Consider the following 20,878-nt stretch of genomic DNA (forward strand, 5'->3'; position numbering starts at 1 on the left):
GATAATGGGCTAAAGCCATTAATAAAGAAAATAGAAAATATTGCATTTTATGGACCTCAAAATGCTTAGCCATCTAGCGGCGAAAGTTGGAACTAATTTAGCAGGTGTTCCGGATGAGTGTAGTTCACCCTGTTCACCGGACAGATGGCGCCACTTGTACTTTTTCCGACCGGCACTATTTAAAATTGCTTTTCCTCGTTTAATTAATGATATTATGCATGAAATTATTCTGGAAAACAATACTAATTAACTTTAGAATATCCTAAAAGTATTAATATCTCTGAAAAGTCGATAAATTTAAAAATTGTATTGCGGATATAGTTCCGTTAGTTCCTACCTTTCGCCGCTAGATGGCTAAGCATTTTGAGGTCCATAAAATGCAATATTTTTTATTTTCTCTATTAATGGCTCCATCGCATTATGATGGCATTTTCTTAATGAAATCGAGGACGTAGAACACTTTCCACGTGTCAGAAATAAGGAAAAACCGCTAGTTTTCGAGAAAATCGAAATAATTGCAATCTTCCGTATTACTTGGGTTACTCGACTATTCGAAATTAAGCATTAAGGTTTTTGAAGGGTTCAAATCTTTAAATAAAACGAAAATCGACTAGATTTAAAATTTATTTGGTGAAATTCATCAAATTGTTGGTAACATTTTTGTACAGCTTACAGAGTTACGTCTTACCACATATTGAAAAGTAAAGAAAATAGAAAAGTATTAAGAGTACAGTTTAAGTACACAACACGCTCGTTTACTACGAACTTTTGTTCGTAGTAAAACTGGCAGACATTGAATCGACTTTAATCTTACTTAAGTATACGATAACTTCATTGAGAATGAAGTAAAAAAAAAAAAAAGAAAAGAGATGTTTCTCACTCGTTGAAATGATACGTCCAACGTTCCCCAACGTCAGAAACGCGGAAAACGAAAGGGAATTGTACAAATACTAGGAACTAGTATCAATTTTCAAAGACGATTTTCAATTTTGTTTTTGTTTTTCATCAACGAACTAACGTTTGACACCTTTTACAAGAGAGCACGATCGATCGCATTCGATTCGCAAATACATATTCCTAGTTCAAAAGGAAGAAAGACAAAAGACGCAACGTTGTCGCATGGAAAATGCTTCGTAAAATAGCGGAGTAGTAACGTACATTATCTCTCTCTCTCTCTCTCACTGAATATAAATAAATACAATACTATTAATATATCAATATATTAATATATAATATGTATATATATGTATATATCTACAACATAGTGTTTTTTTAAGGTAAAAAAAGAAATATTTGTTCGAACCTTTGTTTATATATTCCTTTCAGTCACAGATAATTAAACCGTTCGACTGTCCGTTTTTATCGAAAGTTTTTTAATGAAAAAATGCGTAACGGGCACTATTCTCTCTGTTTCAGCGTGGATTCGATCGGAAAAAATGAAAAGACGTTTATATTTCTTAACTCAGTGTTTATAAACGACGTTTAGTTATATCGATATAACTAAAATATTGTATTAATATGTACCGTGCGCGCGTTTTCTCCAAATATTCCAACAGTTACAACGGACAGTAAAACGGTCGTTACTCGAAACTGCTGTCGCCCAAACATTTACACCATATAATTAGGATCGTACGAGTTATTACGATCGCGTACAACCATCAACGAACATGCACAACCGTAACTTACACGAATAGGTACGCGAGATTTTGTACAACGCACGAGCACAGAAACGCATTCGCGACGCGGCAAGACTTATTAACCCGGCACGGTGTTAAGTACAATTCCAATATTAAGTAACTCGGTGTAAAATGTCGAGGAGGTTTCGCTGGTTAATAGATTTATCGACTCCGTGGTATTCCGCGTTTCAAAATACCCTTGTAATAGATACTAACTACATCGATCGAAAATAAACTAGAACCATTAGCGAATTGAATGGAACGCACGGAATACAAAGGGACCGCGGAAAGATCGGAATTAGATTAAACGTATCGAATGAATTTTGATGGATTTACGCGTTTCGCAAATATCGAAATACTGTACCGATTAACAACGTAGGTAGCTGGCAATGTTGTTCGGACGCTAGTCGAAAACACGAAGGACAACGATTATGGGTATCGGTTTTCGATCGAACTCGCGCTAATTTCTACCATAATCGTAATACAAGTATCTCTTTCGTCCGGACACGGATATTTGTGCGTTTACCGCGCGACTTTGTTCGATGTCGTACAGTCAGCGGCAGAATATCCCTTAGGGAAAATAAGGATACAGAAATATGGGGTTTACGCATTCGAGAATTTCGAACGGTACAACTGTTCTCCTCTCTTCGCTTCTGCTATTTACTCGCGTCGTTCTCGATTTTATTTAAACCACGAATATCTTTCGCACGGAATCCTGCAACGGAGCTTTACTCGAACCAAAATGAAAAATATGTTTTATAAAATAGGACGATGTCGGCAAGATTAAAAGACTGCGCATTAATTGTCCTGGGACCTAGGATAAAATTTGTACAAGTTTCGGTCTCGATAGCGATTAATTTATAAACGGTTTACGGAATAGTAGCTCAATATCCCTTAGCACGAAAGAGAAGGAAGTTCGTACATAAACGAAGAGTAATTCTCGATATATATTTTCTCGAATACGACGTCCTTCGCAACCAATTTTATTCTCTATTCTCGATGCTCGTTTACGCGAAATCGATTCCTTCTCGGTTTCAGCCACCTGTTACCGGATGCACCCTGTTTTCCCAAACCTTCCAGCCTGCGTAGTTTTCCAGATATTTACTCGGCCTGGAACAGCCAACGGCACGCACCTGCAAACAACGTTTCTATTACGATGAAAAAGAGATTATACGGCGATTGTTATCGTAAAGAACGCTGAAAGATATCCAAGCGGATCGCTTCAGATGGCTTTAGATAGCATGATTGGCCGTCTAATTAAAGCTTAACGTTCTCATAGATAGTATGGTTATGGTCCGCGTTTAAAAGAAAATATCTTTTCGGATTTAATAGAAGACGAAACGTACCCCATTTTCGAGGCTGCCGAAGATTCAAGTGTTCTCCGGCTGATTCAGATTACTATTCAGCAGCTCGGTGTTGGCGTTGTTAGCGTTCAGCCTTTGCTCCTCCTTCAGTTTTCTCTTCTTCCGTTTGTTCTTGTTGTGCACGCAGAACAAGCCGAGGAACAAAGAGAAGAGGAACGCGGCGATGCAACAGGCGACCAGTATCCACGTGGTCCTCGCCTTTTCCGTCTCTATCTGTAGTCGCAGTATCTCCGAGCATCGTTCGTACAGTTCGAAGGTCCTGTTACTGAACTCCTGTCTGCTCGAGCATCCCCGTTCTTCCTCGGCCGTGCAATTGAATCGCGGTTCCGAGCGAATTCCTCTGGCGTTCAACCACGCGTTCAGCGTCCCGCACTGGCACTCGTTCGCGTCGAACTTGATAGGATTGTCCGACAAATCGAGCACCTTCAGGGAACAAAAAGGAGCCAGATCCTCCGGCGACACGGTACCGATTCGGTTCTCGGAGACGTTCAGGTGAACCAGCGACGGTACCGGACCCAACCGTGGTATCTTGCAGAGGTCGTTTTTCGACAAGTGCAGAAAACTCAGAGGAGACTTGACGTCCATACGCGCGAACACTCCGTCGTTCAGTTTGTTGTCGCAGAGATACACCTTCCGAAGGTACGGCAATTGAAAGAGACTCTTGGGAAGATCCCGACAGCCGTTCTTCGACAAGTCCAACACCTCCAAGTATCCTAGATTGGCGAACGCTCCCTCGTGGATGTCCTGGATGAAATTGTCGCCCAAGTAGAGGTACGCCAAGTTCTTGTACGAGGCCAAACTCTCGTTGCTCAGTTTCCGGATTCTGTTCACCGAAGCGTCTAAGATCTGTGGGAAAGAACGAACGTCGGCTTCGATTTCTTCCTTCTAAAGCGGTAATAAATAACGATAACGAAACAATTAATTTCAGGTGTAAAAAACTCGCCTGAATGTCGGTCTTCAGGGTAGAAGGGATGTCGTTAAGACCCAGATTACTGCAACGGACTTGAAACATCGAGTACGCTCTGCTGTACCTGCAAGTCTTCAGAGGGAGATCCTGTTCCATAAGCAATGTCGGACTAGATCCGAGCACCTGAACGTCCCGTCCGATAGCGACGAGCAACACCAGCATCAGAGACCCGTTAACGAGAAGTCTGTTCATATCTGAAAAGAAAATTTTCTCGCTGAAAATCGAAACCGATCGAGAGACGTTGGCAACGTTCCAGCCCGCGCGATTCCTCGAAACGCATAGGGGCAACGTCAGAGCGCCGATTTTAACGGCGGTTCTGATCGTTGAAAGTTAAAAGAGCGCGTTTCGCGTCTCCGCTTATCCTAGTACGCGAGACTCGTCTTTGAATATATATATACTTTGATGACGGTAAGCGATAATGGTTCAGAGAGAAAGAGAAAGAAGGTAAAAAAGCATTGTTGCGAATTAACCGGACGTGCAAGGAACAGAGACGCGATTAACGCCCAGGGCAACGGCATTAGTTGCGTTTTCTAAGCAGCTTTGTTTCGCGACCTCGTTTACGATCTTCGGATTGTGGAGCACGGAGGAGAGGAGAACGGAGGATACGATGACTAACGGATAATTTCATTTGACGGAGTTGAAACGGAAGAACGGTGGCCCCGGCTCGATGCGATGGGTAGGATATTAACGGCAAGAGAATGGCGCTACGTGTCGTACAGACTCCCGGATTCATTTCATTTTTCCATTATTATCGCGTACCGGAGGGACGAGGAGCGCGAAATATATTCTTCTGGCGGTTTTTGTAGGGCGAAAGGCGAAACGGCAAAGAGGTAGACGGTTCTTGCCAATTAAACCGGTAAATCCTTGCTGGCCTTTGCCGGCGAGAACGGCGTTAAATAAGGGCGGATTTCCGACGCGGGAACACGCCTGACGTTCGAACGAGATATTTATCGGAACGATCGCGGCGCTTAACTTTGAACGTTGCTCGACAAGTAGAAGAGAAAAGTAGTCTTTAACGGAAATTAATCGCGCTTTAGAAATGTATTTTTCATTCGTTTTACCCGAATGCGCGAGCCGATGCAACAAAAGCTAAAGGTTCGAAAAGGAAGCTTCCGCAGCCGAGCTAAACGAGTTAATGGCCAGTTATGAACTTTCTTCATCTAAGTTTCCCACTAGTTTTTTACGTATAAATTGAATTTTTTATCGGGCATTCCTTAACGAGCGTCTCCCCAGCACTTTCGCCGTAACAAGTTTCGCGATCAGCCCGATCAGCCGTGTAAATTTATCGAGAAAATGTAAGCTACCTCGTCAACGTTTACAAACTTCTGTTTATCCTCGGAATCTTTCGAAATTCTGTTATCGGACCGGTACTCTTTCTCCACCTTAACGAACCGTATACTCGTCGTTTATTCCGTTTCTACGTTATTATAGCGCAAGAAGCCTAAGACCTTTTATTCGAGCTTTCATCGACGAGAGTAACTTAGGCTCGTTATCACCGTGAAAAAACGCGTCTATCGAGAAGAAGCAGAAGAAGTTTACATTTTCTATAGCGGGATAACGAACGAAGCGAAAAGAAACGCGGTCTATCATCCGGCAAGCGATAAAAGTTGCTCTAAGACGCGTTCGAACATTCGAGTAACAGAAGCTACCCGTCGATTATTAACGAGCAGAATTCCAAGAGGATTCGTATCTTTTAGCCGATAAATCTCGTTATTTTTCAACGCGGCCGCGAGTCACCGCGATCGACCAGTAGTTTCCCGCGTTGAAAACCTCTACATATACCGGCGTCGCATCGTATCGACTCTCGGAGCCAGCAACAACGAAAATACTCTCGTGCACTGTTCAAGTGGAAAAATAATATTTTAAAAGATAAAAAACCAGTCGAATGATTCGTACGATCCGGTTTCGAATAGCGGGCAAACAGAAAGTCGTCAAATTATGAGAATTCTTTATGAGAATATTTTCCCTTTTTGGACACGGTTCGCGCCCGAAAGGTTCTATCTAATAACCAGAGGCCGATAACTGCAGTTCGAACTTCCGTTTGTTAACGGAAATCGATCCGACCGCGGGGAAAAGCAGAAAAAGCCAGCATTCCAGGTGTCTTTTGGGCGACAAACAACCGGCGCGGCGACAAGAATTGCAACTCGCTCCGGGAACACGCAATAAACGAGAAAGAGCACAGGACTGAAAATATTCCAGTTACGCGGCAAATAATCGCGAAAATTTCCAGCTAAAGGAATTTACTCGAAAGATTAACTTTATTCGGCGAGATTCTTCGAAGCGCGAACTGGACGATGCTATCGATTTTCAAATCGCTCCACCGATTCGGCAAATTTCCCGAATCCCAACAATTTCTTCCGGACACTGGGGTAAAAGATCGATCGAAGTAGAAATTCGCTAGGAACTAGGATACAATTTTAGATGCATCCTGACACGACCAAACGAATTCGAGGAGCGGAAATATCGGGGAAGTGTCCCGTTCTGGAAAGCAAAAATCGGACGTCGCCAAACCGCGAATTCGGCTTAGCTAGTTTCGGGTTACGTCCAAGCTCAGAGTTAGATCAGAAAAATATTAGACGCTTTATCGTAAAGCAAACATATTTTAGACGCGCGTCGAAGCGTTACACGTGTTGAAAATATTTAAGAGGCTTGGCAATGTGTCTCGAAATAAAAGTGGCAGCTCGTGCTTAGACCTTTACGCTTCCTTCGTTATACCAGTTTAGATTTCTTAATATCTACAACTGAAAAGACTCTTCCGGTTCTACCCTCCGGCTCTTCGACGAGACGAAGGCTCGATCGTTCGGAAGATCGATTATTGACCTTGGACCACTTACGAGTGGCCAAATAGCTTTAGGAACGAAATAAAGAAAGGAAAAGATCGTCGAAGGTCGTAAGAAGCAGAGGGTAAAGCTACGGTAAGAATCGGTGTTTCGTTGAAAATTTAACATCGGCAGCAGTTATTTTCCGAACAACTACGGTCGAAGTTCTCGTGGCTGCTATTAACGATCGGTTCATACGAAGCCGTAGTTCGGATAGAAAATAAAGGGAACGAAAGGGAAGGGAAAGGGAAGGGAACGGGAGCGAACGGAAACAAGGGCTGCGTCCTCGTCAGGAACAGGACACTATCGGGAGAAATAGGAATCTCGCAGGCTCCGATTTAATCCCTTTCACCCGTTAAGGGTAGCGAACGACGCTCGTGTCGCAGACGCTACGGGATGTTCGATTACGTTTTTGCTCTTAACGATATAGCGAGTAATATATGTGGATAGTAATATAGAACACTCGTCTCGATATAATAATGATAAAGTTCAGTTTATCCCATCGATAAACTCTAGATCGAGGTAGATGGCGCGAAAGATGTCGGTGAACGAGTTGGAAAGCGAATACCGAGCAGCGCTATTGTCGAAGCGTCTGCTTCGGAGGTGCAAACAAGCGCACACGAACAAACTTTACGAATAAGAACCGAGTTGGCGAGATTCCGATTCCTCGCAAGTAGAAAACTCTTCCGCGCGCCTACCAACAGCAATTTATTTCTTCCTCGCGACTCGTTCTAACGCTCAATTACGCTCGATATTTCCGACGAGTGAAGAAAGGAAAAATACATACAAGGTTTTTTCCTCGCAGAAATTTAGCGTGCGAGCAATTTCTCGGTGATGGGGAACGATAATAGCGTAGAATTCGTTGCGCGTTAGATCGACGAAATAATAATCGTAACGAATAACTCGCGTAAACTGTTCGAGAAATCTCGATCAACGAGTTGGAATTGTGTCGAAACCAAAGGCAAACATGTAACGGCGATAACGTTATCCGTTAAGTATTATTATATACATACATATAAGAACGAAACGTTATCTGAGGGGAAAACGCGTAATCCATCGTGTTCGTAATCTTTCCTAGATTCGTCATTTTTCCTAGATGATACTTCCCTTATTTATATATTCGTATTTGGAAAAAAAACAATCCGAACGAACAGATATTACGTATTATGGTCTTTTCGTGTCATCGGAAATACTTGCGGTGAACTAACTACTATACGTCGAAAATAGGTAGAATTCCGTGAGCGAAGAAAAAAATATGCAAAACATCGATCGCGATAGTTTCGGTTCGTTGAAAGCCTTTCTAGATAATCGAACCGTGAATATTAGCCGAGCTTGTCTCCCCAATTTTATTCCGGTATTATTTTTGATGATGACGGAACCGAGAGGTCAAGCCCTCGTTACTTCGGTCCGATTAATTCTCGAAAATCGCAACTTTATCGCGATCGAGATCGTTCGAACGCGACATTATGTATCTCGAACTAGAGTAGCGTAGCTCGAAATGTCTCGTAAAACGAACGTTTATGCATCGTTTCCGAATCGAGAAGCACGAATCAAACTCGAGTTTACTGATTTACGATACACCGATTGGACAGATTCGAGCACGAAAACCGACCGTTTACAGCCTCTTGATCATGATTTAATTCGCTCGTCTCGAAATCGACGGAAACATATTGAAAAGCGCTGCTTCTTCTTCTTCTTTGTGGCGAAACATTTGCTCGTTCTGAAAAGCGAGCTCGTTTTCGATTTACCTTTCGAAAACTTTTGAAAACTTTTGAAAACTTTTGAAAACGCGACGCTAACAATATTTATCAGCGATACCGGGGAAAAAGCGTGTAGAGATAACGTTCGAATAGTCGACTATTTGTAGAACGCGTAATAGAAGCGGTGACAATACAAGTCCTGGCAACTCGTACCTGCTAATTAAATCCGAGAACACGTCGAGACGAAACTTTCCATTTCGCCTAGCCTCGAAACTGCCGATTGCGACTCCTTCCAACGAAAATACGTTAAAAAACTTTCCAGAGAAATCGAACAAGTAACACACGCTCGATGATAATAGTCTTACAAGTATTATAAAGAATAAAAAAAAAATGCTAAACGAGTTTAACAGAAGATACAGTTTTAAAAGACGCGCTCTTGTTCGTTAAATCTCGAACGATACCGCGGTCGGATCTCTCGTTTCGTTACTTTTCGCAGACCTGTTGCCGCGCGTAACGCGTTCACCTTCGCGATAACAACGTCTATTTCGGTTCTAGAGTTCATCCGACAGATCTCCGTTAACGTTTTCGTCTCGCACGTTACGTACGTACAGTACAAATCGCGCGAAAGCGGAACAACGGAAAAGTCGTTCGCCGAATCTAGCGCGACTCATAACGCGCGCTTACTTTCGAACTGAAGATAAAACGTAAGGAAACGTAAGGAAAATAAATAAATGACGGTAAGAGGTGTAACAGCGCGGTCGAGAAAAGTCGATGCGCGTACATTATTCTTTCTTACACGTTCTACATGGTTCTTATCTCGCTCTCGCGAAAACATTGAATTTTCCGAAACGTGCCGTTCGCGACCAAAGCCGCGAGATTTTCCACGAAAGAAAGTCCTCGTACATTTTGTAGAGAATAAAGACTCCGTTAAAAACGGCTCTTTCGTTCCATATGTCATCCGCGAAACAATAAGCATTTAGTCGGTCTGTTTTTTTAATCGAAACGGGACAACAGACGTTTCTAGTCCGTTCGATATCCGGGAGCCCCCGTTGGAAATTCATGAGAAGCTAACTCTCGTCGACTCGAGCGATTTTTCAAACTTTCAACGTCCCGATCCGCGACTCGAATCGAGCAGGAAGAATTCGTTTCGAATTTCCCGTGCGAAGCGTTAAATGTAACTCTACTAGAGCGAGGGATACTTTACTCGCTGCGGATACAGTTCGTTGGCTTACGTTTAGCCGCCTCTGCAGTTTATCAAAGCTTGATACAATAAACACGCGTCGATCGTTCGCGTACTCTTCCCTGCAGAGCCGCCGCCTATAAACTCCTGCTTTCGATAAATCGATGCCTCGTGATCGTAATTCGGTTCCTCGAGGAATCCTTTAAAAGTAACCAAAGCGAAAATATCTCGATAGATATTCCGGAGCGGCGAAAGATTCGCAAGAATCCGTACTCTTGTTCGTTCCCGAGAGATACACGACGTAAGCCGAGAATGCCGCTCAGAAATTCTCTGTTCCCCGCTTATTGTTCGTGCTCGAAAGCGATCACCATCGCCGTTCAGGTCGAGCCGGAATTATTCATTGAAATTTACTGCCGCGTAATACTCCTTTGGTTGCGTACTAGCGGATTTTCGACATTTTCTCCAACAACTAGAAGGACGCGCGCGATAACTTTGCTCGCTCGAATTCGTCGCTCAATCGAATCGTTACGGCGTCGACCAGTCAAACTGGTCTTCCTTCCCTACTAGCTAGTTGGAGCTAGTCTGGACTCCGGGAAGACAATCGACGGTCGTAGAAGAAACGATACAGTGGAACTTCGATCTGTCCATCTCCGAAAGAGCGGCAGAGCGGAAACTTGGCCGAAAATAATGTTGGAAACGGCAAATATTATTTTAGCGGTCGATTTATAGAGTGGGCCCGTCACTCTGACGAGAACCAAGCGTCGTTGTTTCCTGGACGCGTTTCGCGGGCGCTTCTTCTCCTTTCGGAAGCCGCTAATTATAAACAGCCGCACGGATTCGATACACGCCACGAATAGCACCCTTTCGTTCGCGAATAAATCCCGTATTTTTTAATGCTTTACCGTTTATACGATCTTACGATTCTACTTCGGTTTCAACGAGATCGGCATCCCGAGAAATCCCGAGATGGCGCATATCTCTTGGACTCGTGGATTGTTCGATTAAACGGAAGGAGAGAAGAACGGAATCGTAATGAAATTGCGGACAGAGTGGAACTATAAAGAAGAGGGCGGAAAGTGGCTCAAGAGGCTACGCGAAGAATTAATAAGAATCATCGAGCTACGAAGCTCGATCCTCGAGAGTTGAAAGGCCACCGCGAATAAGCGCCGTGGAAAAAAAGTTTCGAGCGGCTCTCGGAAAATTGCGTTATTCCGCGATGCTCTGGGAAGCTGCGAGCGGAACACGATCGTTTAGGTTAGGCAAGAAACGATTCCCGAACACGGTTCTTCTTCTTCGTCCGCGGCAACATCCGTCGGAACTGTTTGCTTCCGCTGAGCCTGGATTACACGACTCGCGCTGCACGAAACGCGTGGCCGTCAAACTGTTAAAGGGTTAAAGGCGCCTAGCGAGAGCTAGGTTCGCGAGCGCGCATAAATAAAGACGCGTCGTCGGGAAACGTGTACACGGCTTAAAGTGGTTCCGGTTCGTCCGCGCGGAACCGACTCAGCTTTGAAAATTAGCCGGAGAGAGGAGCAGCAGCAGCAGCAGCAGCAGTTTCTAGCTGCTCTGCTCGCCGGGACAGAAAAAGAAATATGTATCACCGATTCGACGATACGCTTCGAATAGGCTAGCGATGAAATTGACTCGACTGAAAATGTCTCGAGTTTACCATTCGAGGAACGGTATCTGGAACAGGTTACTTGTTTGCTCGGAATCGAGAACTAATTGTTACGTAATCGATAAACGAAAGTCAGTGTCACGGAATAAAGCGACTCCGGCTCGTAGAGATCTCGTTACGGATCAGCTATTTCCTCCGATTCGTTCCTTGTATGCCATTCCTCCCTGATCGAGAGTTTCCCCTTCGCCGCCCAAGGAAATTCATCCACGAGTCGAAACAACGTTCGCATCATCGAGATCGTACGCGTTTCCGTAGGCGTCGATTTCTCTAGCTGTTCGACGCGACGCGATGCGACGCGACGATTAAATCGAACAGATAACGCGCATCGTCGAGTCGTTTCTCCGTAACGATGCCTGTTATCGTTCGCGATAGCGGAACGCTTTTGGACGCGGAACAATGCCGTGAAAAAAGAGCGAACAATCGACTGACATCCTCGCGTCATCGGCTTTCCCTCGTCGATCGAGAAGCGATCGATCGATCGTACATGCCGTATTTCCGTCCCCTCGATTCAATTGCCAAGACTTCCGGCTACCTGATCATTTTATTTTTAACGAATCCAATCTGCACTTTTTTCTTCTCTACAATCTTTCTCTTTTTCCAATCATCGTTACGATACGCTCGACTCGATTTTTTCGGACACGCTTCGCGACCATTTCTTTCGAAAGATCCATATATTCGTAATCGATGATCGGGCATTTTTTCTCGAGAACACCGACGAAACATTTTTTTCGATTTCGTCGCATTTACTTGGCATTTCCTTCGAAACAATCGTTAGCGGAAATCGAAAACGATTACGATCGATCGGTTAGTTTTCCGGATTCGTAAGAAGCGCTATAATTCCGAAGAACGAGAACGATAACTCGCGTTGAGAATCGAACGTGCTACGGTTTCGAGAGCAGCCTCGATGGAAGAACACCCTCGGCGGAATCATCGATACGGAATTAAAAGCATCGTTTCGAAGCGTGCCTTTCGAGAATTTTCGTTGGTCCGCGATTTACGTGGACGCTAGAAACGAAGAGAAACGGTAAACTTGACCCACTCCTGAAATATCGTTTGTTGCTTCTCTAATAACCTACCCGAAGGGAAGAGAAACCGGCGTTGCGAAATTACGCGACCAAAGTAAGTCCGGGAAAGTAGGTGAATCATAAATTTTAGGATAAGTCGTTTGTCGAGGTAGAAGAATCGTTAGAACGCGGAATTTACTTGAAACAGCGTCGAACGGAGGTAAGCGAAAATTGTCGCGCGAATGAAAGAAAGAGGCGGGAAATCGAGTTGCCCGAACGAATGTCGGTAATTCCAAGGCGGGTCGAACGGTGAAATAAAGAAAATGGAGACTCTCGCGAACCGAACGAACGAGCGGTTGTTATTTTTAGCAAGTTACACCGAGGGAGCACGTTACGCGGCTCTCTGCAGCTTCGTTTCCGGACAGAAGAGGATCTTCCTCGATCGCGTCTACCCGGTTGCGGCGCGAACTTCCGTCGAAGTAAAAGTCGTCGAAACTTTCGTAGAATTAGCAAATTTCTACAGCATGCGATAGCGTTTTGCTCGTATATTTCCTAATCCTGTAAGCGTTTACAGCGGCGAAAGACGCGAAACGTTTCTTTACCCTGTTCACCAGGATACCCTTGTCGGCGAACGACAATAGCCCTGAAGGCGAGGTACATCATTACAGACCGTGACGAAACAAACCAACGTGTCTGGAGAACGTTTGACGTGTTCCCGATGAAGCCAGACATCGCAAAGAGGATCGTACAAAGCTCTCGTGAACGATTTCTCATTCATCTTCGGCCGAAGCTTCATAAATATTCTCTGTACTGGTTGGCCCGGTATATGTCGTGCGCGCGTGTATCCATCGTGCCGAGAGACTTGGACAAATGAACCCATGGTTCTCTCTTATTCGTGGCACGCATCGAACGATGCGAGAGAAACCACCCTCCGAAAGCTCACCCCTTTCGCGTCTCTACGCTTTTTCCAAATTTATTCGACGCGTCGCGCTCGATCGCTCAGAGAGTCGAGCTCTCGGTTTTAACCGCTTTCGCCCGATCCTCGTTCGTTCCGCCGCGACAGAGCCTCCTTTTCTCCTTTCGACTCTGTCAGGTCGCGGGTATTGGTGCTCGTTGAAAATTTTCCTGAAATCCTCGAAAATCTTGTATCGACTACGTTGTTATCGAATTCCGCTGAAAGTGCTCGTGTTTCACGGTGAATCATTTCGAGATAATATCGTGCGTAATAAATATAACATACACGTGCGATGATAACAATGATCGAGAATAAAAAATTGCCGTCTTTGAAGACCTTCGCAGACCTTCGAAGACCTTCGCAGACCGGTAGCGCGACACTCGATATCGATGCGTCCGCTGACATTCGATATTAATAATGTATTGCATATCGGAGTGGAATGAATCGGATCGAATAGACGAGGAAAGAACGCGGCTCTTGCGTTGCCTCGAACAAAGCGTCGCAATCCGATCTGTACATATTTCGAATTGCATCATCCCGTTGCCGTTCGACAAATTTTTCATGCTTCCTTTTACCTTTTATCGAGAGCCTTCAAACTCGGATAAATAATCTGCCGCTAAACTGCTTTTATCTAGGTACGTACCGAATCGAATCGAATCGAATCGAATCGAATCGAGAAGAAGACTACGCAAATTCCGTAGCAACAGCATCTCGATAATCCGTTGAAACCTTAACCGATCGTAGGATTCACCGATGCCACTATGTACGGTCGAATGAAATTTTGATAGGGTCTCGCGAGTTTGTAAGGGCGACTCTTCGAACTATGTGCCTAGGGAATTAGTCGGAAGACGAAAAGCGAAAGAATAGTTGTAGAGATTAAAGAGAGAATTTCATGTTTCAACGGGCCATTGATAATTGGCTGGTCGGATAATCTGTTCGTGGCTGGCGTTACACGAGGATGGAAACGCTTTTGGGTCAAGAAGAACGGATTAAATTGAAGGACACTCATCGGCTAAATTTAGGCAAGCTGGAAGAAATCGAGCCTCCGTTTCTTCCGCTCGACGGTCATCAAGACCGTATTTTCTTCGATACGATTTACCCGAAAAATCTGACGTTTATTTTAACCGGATACGTAATAGAGAAAGCAGGACTCTATGTTACGACGGGAACAGTTTCGAACGACGAATAAAGACTCGAGGTGGAACAGCATCGCCTTAGAGAGCCTAAAAAGTAAGTGGAAAGAAAGGTAATTCACCTTCTAGTTTTGTTCCCTCGAGGGAAAAAGGGGGAAAAAGGGGGAAAAAGGGGGAGAAAGCGGCGAAGAATCTTCGGGGTCATAGAAAAGTTGCTACATTATAGGAAACTCGAAAGCGAAGGAGCTTCGCCGCTTTGCGCCAGCGGGTCACTACTCGTGATCGCGAACGTCGATCAAAATTTCATCGAATAAGTAATCGACCACTCAGAAATATACGTAGATGTTTCGAAATGTTAATATTCGAATTGGAAAATTCGACAATTTGAAGTTGCTATATGTATAATAGTTTTCACGCTGAAAGTTTACACAGAAATGTCGTAAACGATTCTCGTCACGATCTGCCCTCCTCGGTAAATCGATAGTAAACGTTCGATTTGGCCAGCAATCCGTTGGTAATTAAACAGCTGCTCGTATAGCTGATCCGAATGAACAGGTGTCGCGATCTTCTTTCGCGCCTGCAGAATCGATCGGTATGTCGCAAGCTACGCGTTCGCATTCCGATTCGGATGAAAATACCTAACCAGGATACATAGTTAATTATGGATTTGAAAGGTTTCGTATTTAAAAATTCTAAAATAGATATACGTATTTCCGATCGAGCGAAAACTGTGTTACTCCCGATTGCATCTAGTAACCTAGTAGCGAGTGCATAGCGTATTCCGTAGATGCGACGGCCTTGAAACGTGCAATCAAATCAAGCATTCACAGTCGCGTTCGTTCTTTTTCTTCGATCTCCTTCGGTCTCCTCCGGTCGCCTCTGATCTCCCGATCGCGTTGCAACGGAATTAAGAGTGCTTCCAATCATACGGACTCGTACCACTCGCCAACTAGGAACGTTCTTTAGCCTCTGCAAACAAGCTGAACGGACTATGCTCGAAATCGAAATAGGGCTTCCCTTTATCGTTCTTATGAAAAAATGTAACTTCGTTAAATTTCTTTTTAGAAAACTCTCCTCGGATAGCGTTGAATCGGTACCAGTTACAGCTTCTATACTACGACGTTCGTTAAAGCGCGAACGTCGAAGAAAGATTCGCGTTTACGAGAACGCGTCGTTTGAATACCATCTTGAAAATTACCGCGAAAACGTCTCTCGCGCGATCTTCTTTCAATTCGCTCGATCCTTCTGAAATTCTTTTACTTAATCGCGAACAGTCGTTTCTGTTATATGTACACCCTTTTACGTAACTGAACGCGTATACACGGTTCGCGACAAATTATACCAACAACTTCAATGAATTTCACGGTAATTGCTCATTTCGAAATTGATACATTTATATCGATGTTATACATTTCGAAAGTATTTCCTCCGATCGTTCGGGAAAAGACTCGAGAGTCAACTAATTTAGGCCGAATTCATATTTCCAACATCCCGCGAGTCGGCAGAGTCCGTTAATTCGATACGCGACGAGAGTTTGTACCCTGGTTGCGCGTGTCCAACTTCCGGAATGAAATTTCCCGCTAATTTCGAGAAGAATGCTAACACCGTCGTCTAAGTAAACTACGTAATTATTCCTTTCCATAGTTTTCTTCTTCGTCTCTCTCTTCGTCTCGCTATTCGTCTTTCTTCTTTCTCCCCTTGTTTACGTAGCTCCGTTGCTCTTCCATTAATGTTCATTAACATGCCCCGCGTAGTTTTAACTGGAACATCGATTTCAACGCGAGTCCACGAAAGCTTTTTCTTTCTTTTCCTATCTGAATCGTTGATCCTGGTTGGACGGAGGAAACGCCAGCACTCGGCCGCAGAGATCGAAATATGCTCCTAACGCGGCCGACGAATCCTCTCCCAACTACCATCTACATTTGTTTTTTTCCACGGAATTTATTCTGATCTTTAATTTAGATCGGGCACGATTCGTTGAATAAAATTAATTCCGATCGGTCCGAACGCGCGAGTTCGCTGCAGTCGGGGTCAAAGATCGTTCGACGTTAATCGGTCACCCTCTCGCGAAACGATATTTCGTATTTAGAGCGATACGCGAAGAAATATGACCGTTGCCGATACGTTTTAACAGGCTAATTCATTTATTGTCCGGGATTTTCCTATTAAATCAATCTACGAATAATAAGTCATCCTTTCCTGCCACGAGAACGATTTTTCCTCTCCAGGTCACCACGATTTTGGGAGCACCGTTGAAAGAACAACGGTAACGAGATCATAAAGAGAGGGATTTTTACGACAATAATTGAAGTAGTCCATGTCGATAACAGGCTCCCGGTACGAACGTAACGATCGACGAGCAACGTATACGCAATTATAAAAATAATATCTACAACGATCGACGAGTGGGTCGAACAACACGGGCCGCTATCTCGTCGCTGAAATAAACTTAACGATTGCTCGTTATTTCGCGAACGCGATGTGTACCGAACGTTACACGAGGATCAACGCGAAAGACAATTTGTCTGAAGCGGATGCGAAAGAATGGAATTTCACGTTTCTCGATAAAACATCGCGGTACAAACATCGCGAGCGTTCGTGCTCGTTTGATTTAACCTATGATCGATATAGCTGTAACAAAGAGTCGCGTCGATTCAACCGGAGAAATAACTAAGAAAATTTCTCTACCTTTCGTATCCTTAAAGTCGGCGAAACCGGTAAAAATGATCAGGAGAGGTAATACGTCGCGCATCTGTTCCAGGTGTAGAGAAATCCTTGAGAAGTTCGGCGATGAAGAATGGAACCCTCGTCGAGGCAGCCGTTGCGAAAGAACAAGCTCAGGAGTAACGGTGTTCCGGGAAGAAAAGTACACAGCTCCGTATATAATGGAGCGCGCGAACGAACAAAGAGAAAAGGCTGATCGGCGCGCGAAACGCGAGCCCACCGATCGCGTTGCACAATAAAGCAAAAGGCAATTATTCGGTCGCGCGTTGCCGGTGAATGGGAAAGCAACAAATGCACAAAGATTATTGCATTCGTCCGTAATGCGAGAGCGTTTTAATTACGCGCTTAAATACGCGGACAATCGTGCGGCGCGTGCCGCGCGTAACGATGGGACGTGAAAACCCTTTGAAACGTTTCGAAACGCTTCGAAACGCTTCGAAACGCTTCGAAACGCTTCGAAACGTGCGACGTAAGCAGCTAAGCGATTCGAACGGTGCCACCGAATATGCACAAGTTCTTGGCAGTCTTGACATACGCCGCGTGACTCGACGAGTTTCGAACGTTTTAACGCGGGCCCCTCGCGACACCTCCGTCGCCTAAATACGGATTAGCGACACCTGGGAAATCGTCAATGCTCAACCGGAATATGTTATTTTCATAAATTACCAACGGAAACACGAGGAAACGTGCCGTTAACTTGCGCCTCGCTCCTAAAGTCTCGAGAATCGCCGAGCGAACTAGCTAAGTAAATAACCACTCGTCTTACGACCCGCAACGAAAACGAACGTCCAACCCTTCGACTTTTCGCGTCCGATCCTGCTTCTGCGCGAACCTTTCGACAGACGACAACCTACGGTTTTCAAAGTTTTCAAACTTTCGCGGTACTCCCCGGATATCGATGATACTCGTTTAAACGTTATACGTATAACATATAATGGCAACTTCGAAAAGATCAAGGTCCATAGACGCGTAAAAGATCGTTGAAATATCGTCGGAACATCCGAGCTTTCCTTAGAAATCGATATTCGTATATCAACCTACCCCTTCGCCCTGCGTCGCAGCGTAAACGGTTTCGTCGAACCGTCGAAGAAAAAAACCAGCTCGGCATCGCTAACCACATAATACGTGAGCATGCAGTTATTTTATTTTTCAAAAAAACTTGTGCACGGTCAGAATCAGGGATAAACACTAACGAATGTTCGCCTCGCCGCTTACGGTGGACCGCCAATTGAATATTTAACGCTCGGAAGAGGATGCGCGAATTCGAAGAGCTGGAAGCTTTTAATTACACCGACGAATATTATTTTCATTAAAAGATTGTCCCGCTTTTTCTCGTTTTCCCCAAGAACAGCTCGAGAGAAGTGCTTTTTTATCGTGGACGATAAATTTTTATCGCCGTTGGTTATGTTTCGATTCTGTCAACGTAACAACCGTATTCACGAACGGACAAGTCGGGAAGCAACGGTTGTTAGAGATTAGAAGGGAAAAACTGTGACCAAGAGCATGCCATGCGAGCCGATTTATCAACGCTCACGAACGTAGATTAGCTTTCTTGCCGATAACCCGACCGTACTACCGAAAGAAAAGCAATTTAACTCGATCTTAATCCTTGATCTATGTCGTTGCGTACGCTAAGAAAAAAATCTCTTTGGACCGTTTCGCTCGTCTTAAATGGATCTTAAATATTTGCTTCGAGTAACCGACCTTTTCGCGATTCCGTAACTTCGTTCCGTACGGGAGCATGAACGAACGAACGAACGAACGAACGAACAAAGGAGAAACCGTCCAACGGTGAAGCTAATAATTACGCGTTGATAGATTTCGAAAACATATTTCAAAATTCTAAGCGTTCTTCGATCTAACATCGTTCTGTGTACGCGTCAAGATACTATTATCGCGTATCGATAATTTTATCGACATTTAACGATATATCGTTAAGGTAAATGGAAGCGATCGAGATCGAATGTAAACTAACCTAACGTTACATCATCGGATAATTACATCATTCGAATTTGTCGTATTAGATCGGTGCATCTTATCTTTTTTAGCTTTTAAATATAATTTAACATCGTTTCGAGTAAGATTAATTAAATTCGAATAATAGAATCATGTGCTATATTCTATACTTCGATATATTAAATTATCGATGTTTATTAATCCAACAGCTTTACTTACGTGTCGTAACTTTAACCAGTTCGAATTGGTCGCAAAACAAACGAACGGAGAAAGACGCGATCGATTTTTCGCGAGTCGCATTTTCTTTTGCGTCGAAACGTTCGTACGAAGTATCGCGTGGCATGTCGTCGATTTTTCGACGACGACGACGACGACGACGCTGCGAGACGTAACGAGATACAAAGGTGTACTCGAGAAACAAAAGTCGACATTTTCACGGCTAGAACGCGTAGTGTGTTTACGAGGTTCGATTATGTGTTTCGAGTATGCAGCGAACGAGCTCTTCTACTCGAAACGAGAACGAGTCTTATGGTCGGTAAATCGAGCGAAAGAAACGCGACGCAAACGTTTCTACGTTTTACTTACCCATCTTCGCACTGTGCCATCCCCAATTCGAGTTCCGAGAGCGTCGCATGTTCATTTTTCTTCGATCAACTTTTTCTCCCTTCGATTCGATATTTTCTTTTCACGGACTTTTTCAAAATGTGTTTTTAAGCATCCTGTTTTTTCGAACGAACCTGCATGAATACAGTCACGTTGCACGCGCGTGTGAAAACACACCGTTCGGAAAACTGGTAAATAAACATCGCACAGCGTACGAACGGCCGAAAGGACGATCCTCGTATATCCTTGCGTGCAACGGGGAGTAGGTTTTACCGCGTCGTTATTACCATTCCGGCGTCCGTTTCCGAGAAACTGCTCTTCCAGAGTTCCTGCCCGAGCAGTTTTTACCGTTCCCACATGACTAACAGGTTGACCGTGAACGGCAACCGAAACTTTCCTCGATACACACTGCACTAAATATTGTTCGGCTGCTTTCTCTCGCTCTCTCTCTCTGTTTCTCCCTCTCGATGCTGAACGGAACAATTAACCGTTACGAGAAGGGTAGATTACACAGGGGCAAGTAAAAAACTACGGCACATCGGAGGACTTGTTGCGATGCGATGCGATGCGCCGCGTTTTTTTCTCACTTGTGAAGACTGTTCGAAATCCTGTTTCCTCTCGTTCCCCCTCTCTAGCCGCTAAAATATTGTTCCGAACGAGTTTGCCCGTGATCCTTGAGAATCGAACGGCCGAAAGATGCAGCGATAGCGATCCGACCCCCGACACTTTCTTATGAATCCTCGCGTAAATAAATACGGTTAAGCGTTGCTTCTTTTTCTTCCTTGTAATTCGCGTTGATATCGAAACATGTCGAACGTTGTTATTTGTTCGACGAAAATTAGCGAGAAATTGATCGAAAAATCGTGAACCAAAAGATCGAAGCGAGACCCGCGACGTTGCTCCGACGACGTCTCGCAGCGGACTGCGAAGCTGCTCGTCGAGCGCGAAGACCGATTTTAAAGCTGCAACCGTAGGTTGTCGAGCGGTATCTCGAGCAAGGCCGATTTTCCTGCCAGTTTTCTCCGTGATTGCAGCTGAAATTGAAGGCATACCCTACGACACGGATAAGAGCTGACAGGTAATTAACCTTCTAGGTGACGGTACAGTGCGGGACAAAAG

At 44.4% G+C, this 20,878-nt stretch overlaps 1 protein-coding gene across 3 annotated transcripts; it reads right to left on the minus strand.

Moving 5' to 3' along the window:
- Positions 1-611: 611 nt before the first annotated feature.
- Lapsyn (Leucine-rich repeat activity-regulated protein at synapses) lies at positions 612-20,722 on the minus strand. 3 transcript variants are annotated; one of them, XM_076536828.1, is made up of 4 exons: positions 19,742-20,722; positions 3,984-4,201; positions 3,023-3,886; positions 612-2,809 (listed from the first exon to the last, which is right to left on the minus strand). In XM_076536828.1, the coding sequence occupies exons 1-3, from the start codon at positions 19,794-19,796 to the stop codon at positions 3,047-3,049; spliced, it is 1,113 nt and encodes a 370-aa protein (XP_076392943.1). In that variant the 5' UTR covers positions 19,797-20,722; the 3' UTR covers positions 612-2,809; positions 3,023-3,046. The 3 variants fall into 3 exon arrangements, with proteins under 3 accessions (XP_076392943.1, XP_076392942.1, XP_003707733.2); XM_076536827.1 differs by lacking the exon at positions 19,742-20,722 and adding an exon at positions 19,376-19,719; XM_003707685.3 differs by lacking the exon at positions 19,742-20,722 and adding an exon at positions 17,165-19,261.
- Between the last annotated feature and the right edge of the window lie 156 nt (positions 20,723-20,878).

The sequence above is a fragment of the Megachile rotundata genome, chromosome 11, assembly GCF_050947335.1.
Source record: "Megachile rotundata isolate GNS110a chromosome 11, iyMegRotu1, whole genome shotgun sequence".
NCBI classification, from domain to species: Eukaryota; Metazoa; Arthropoda; class Insecta; order Hymenoptera; family Megachilidae; genus Megachile; species Megachile rotundata.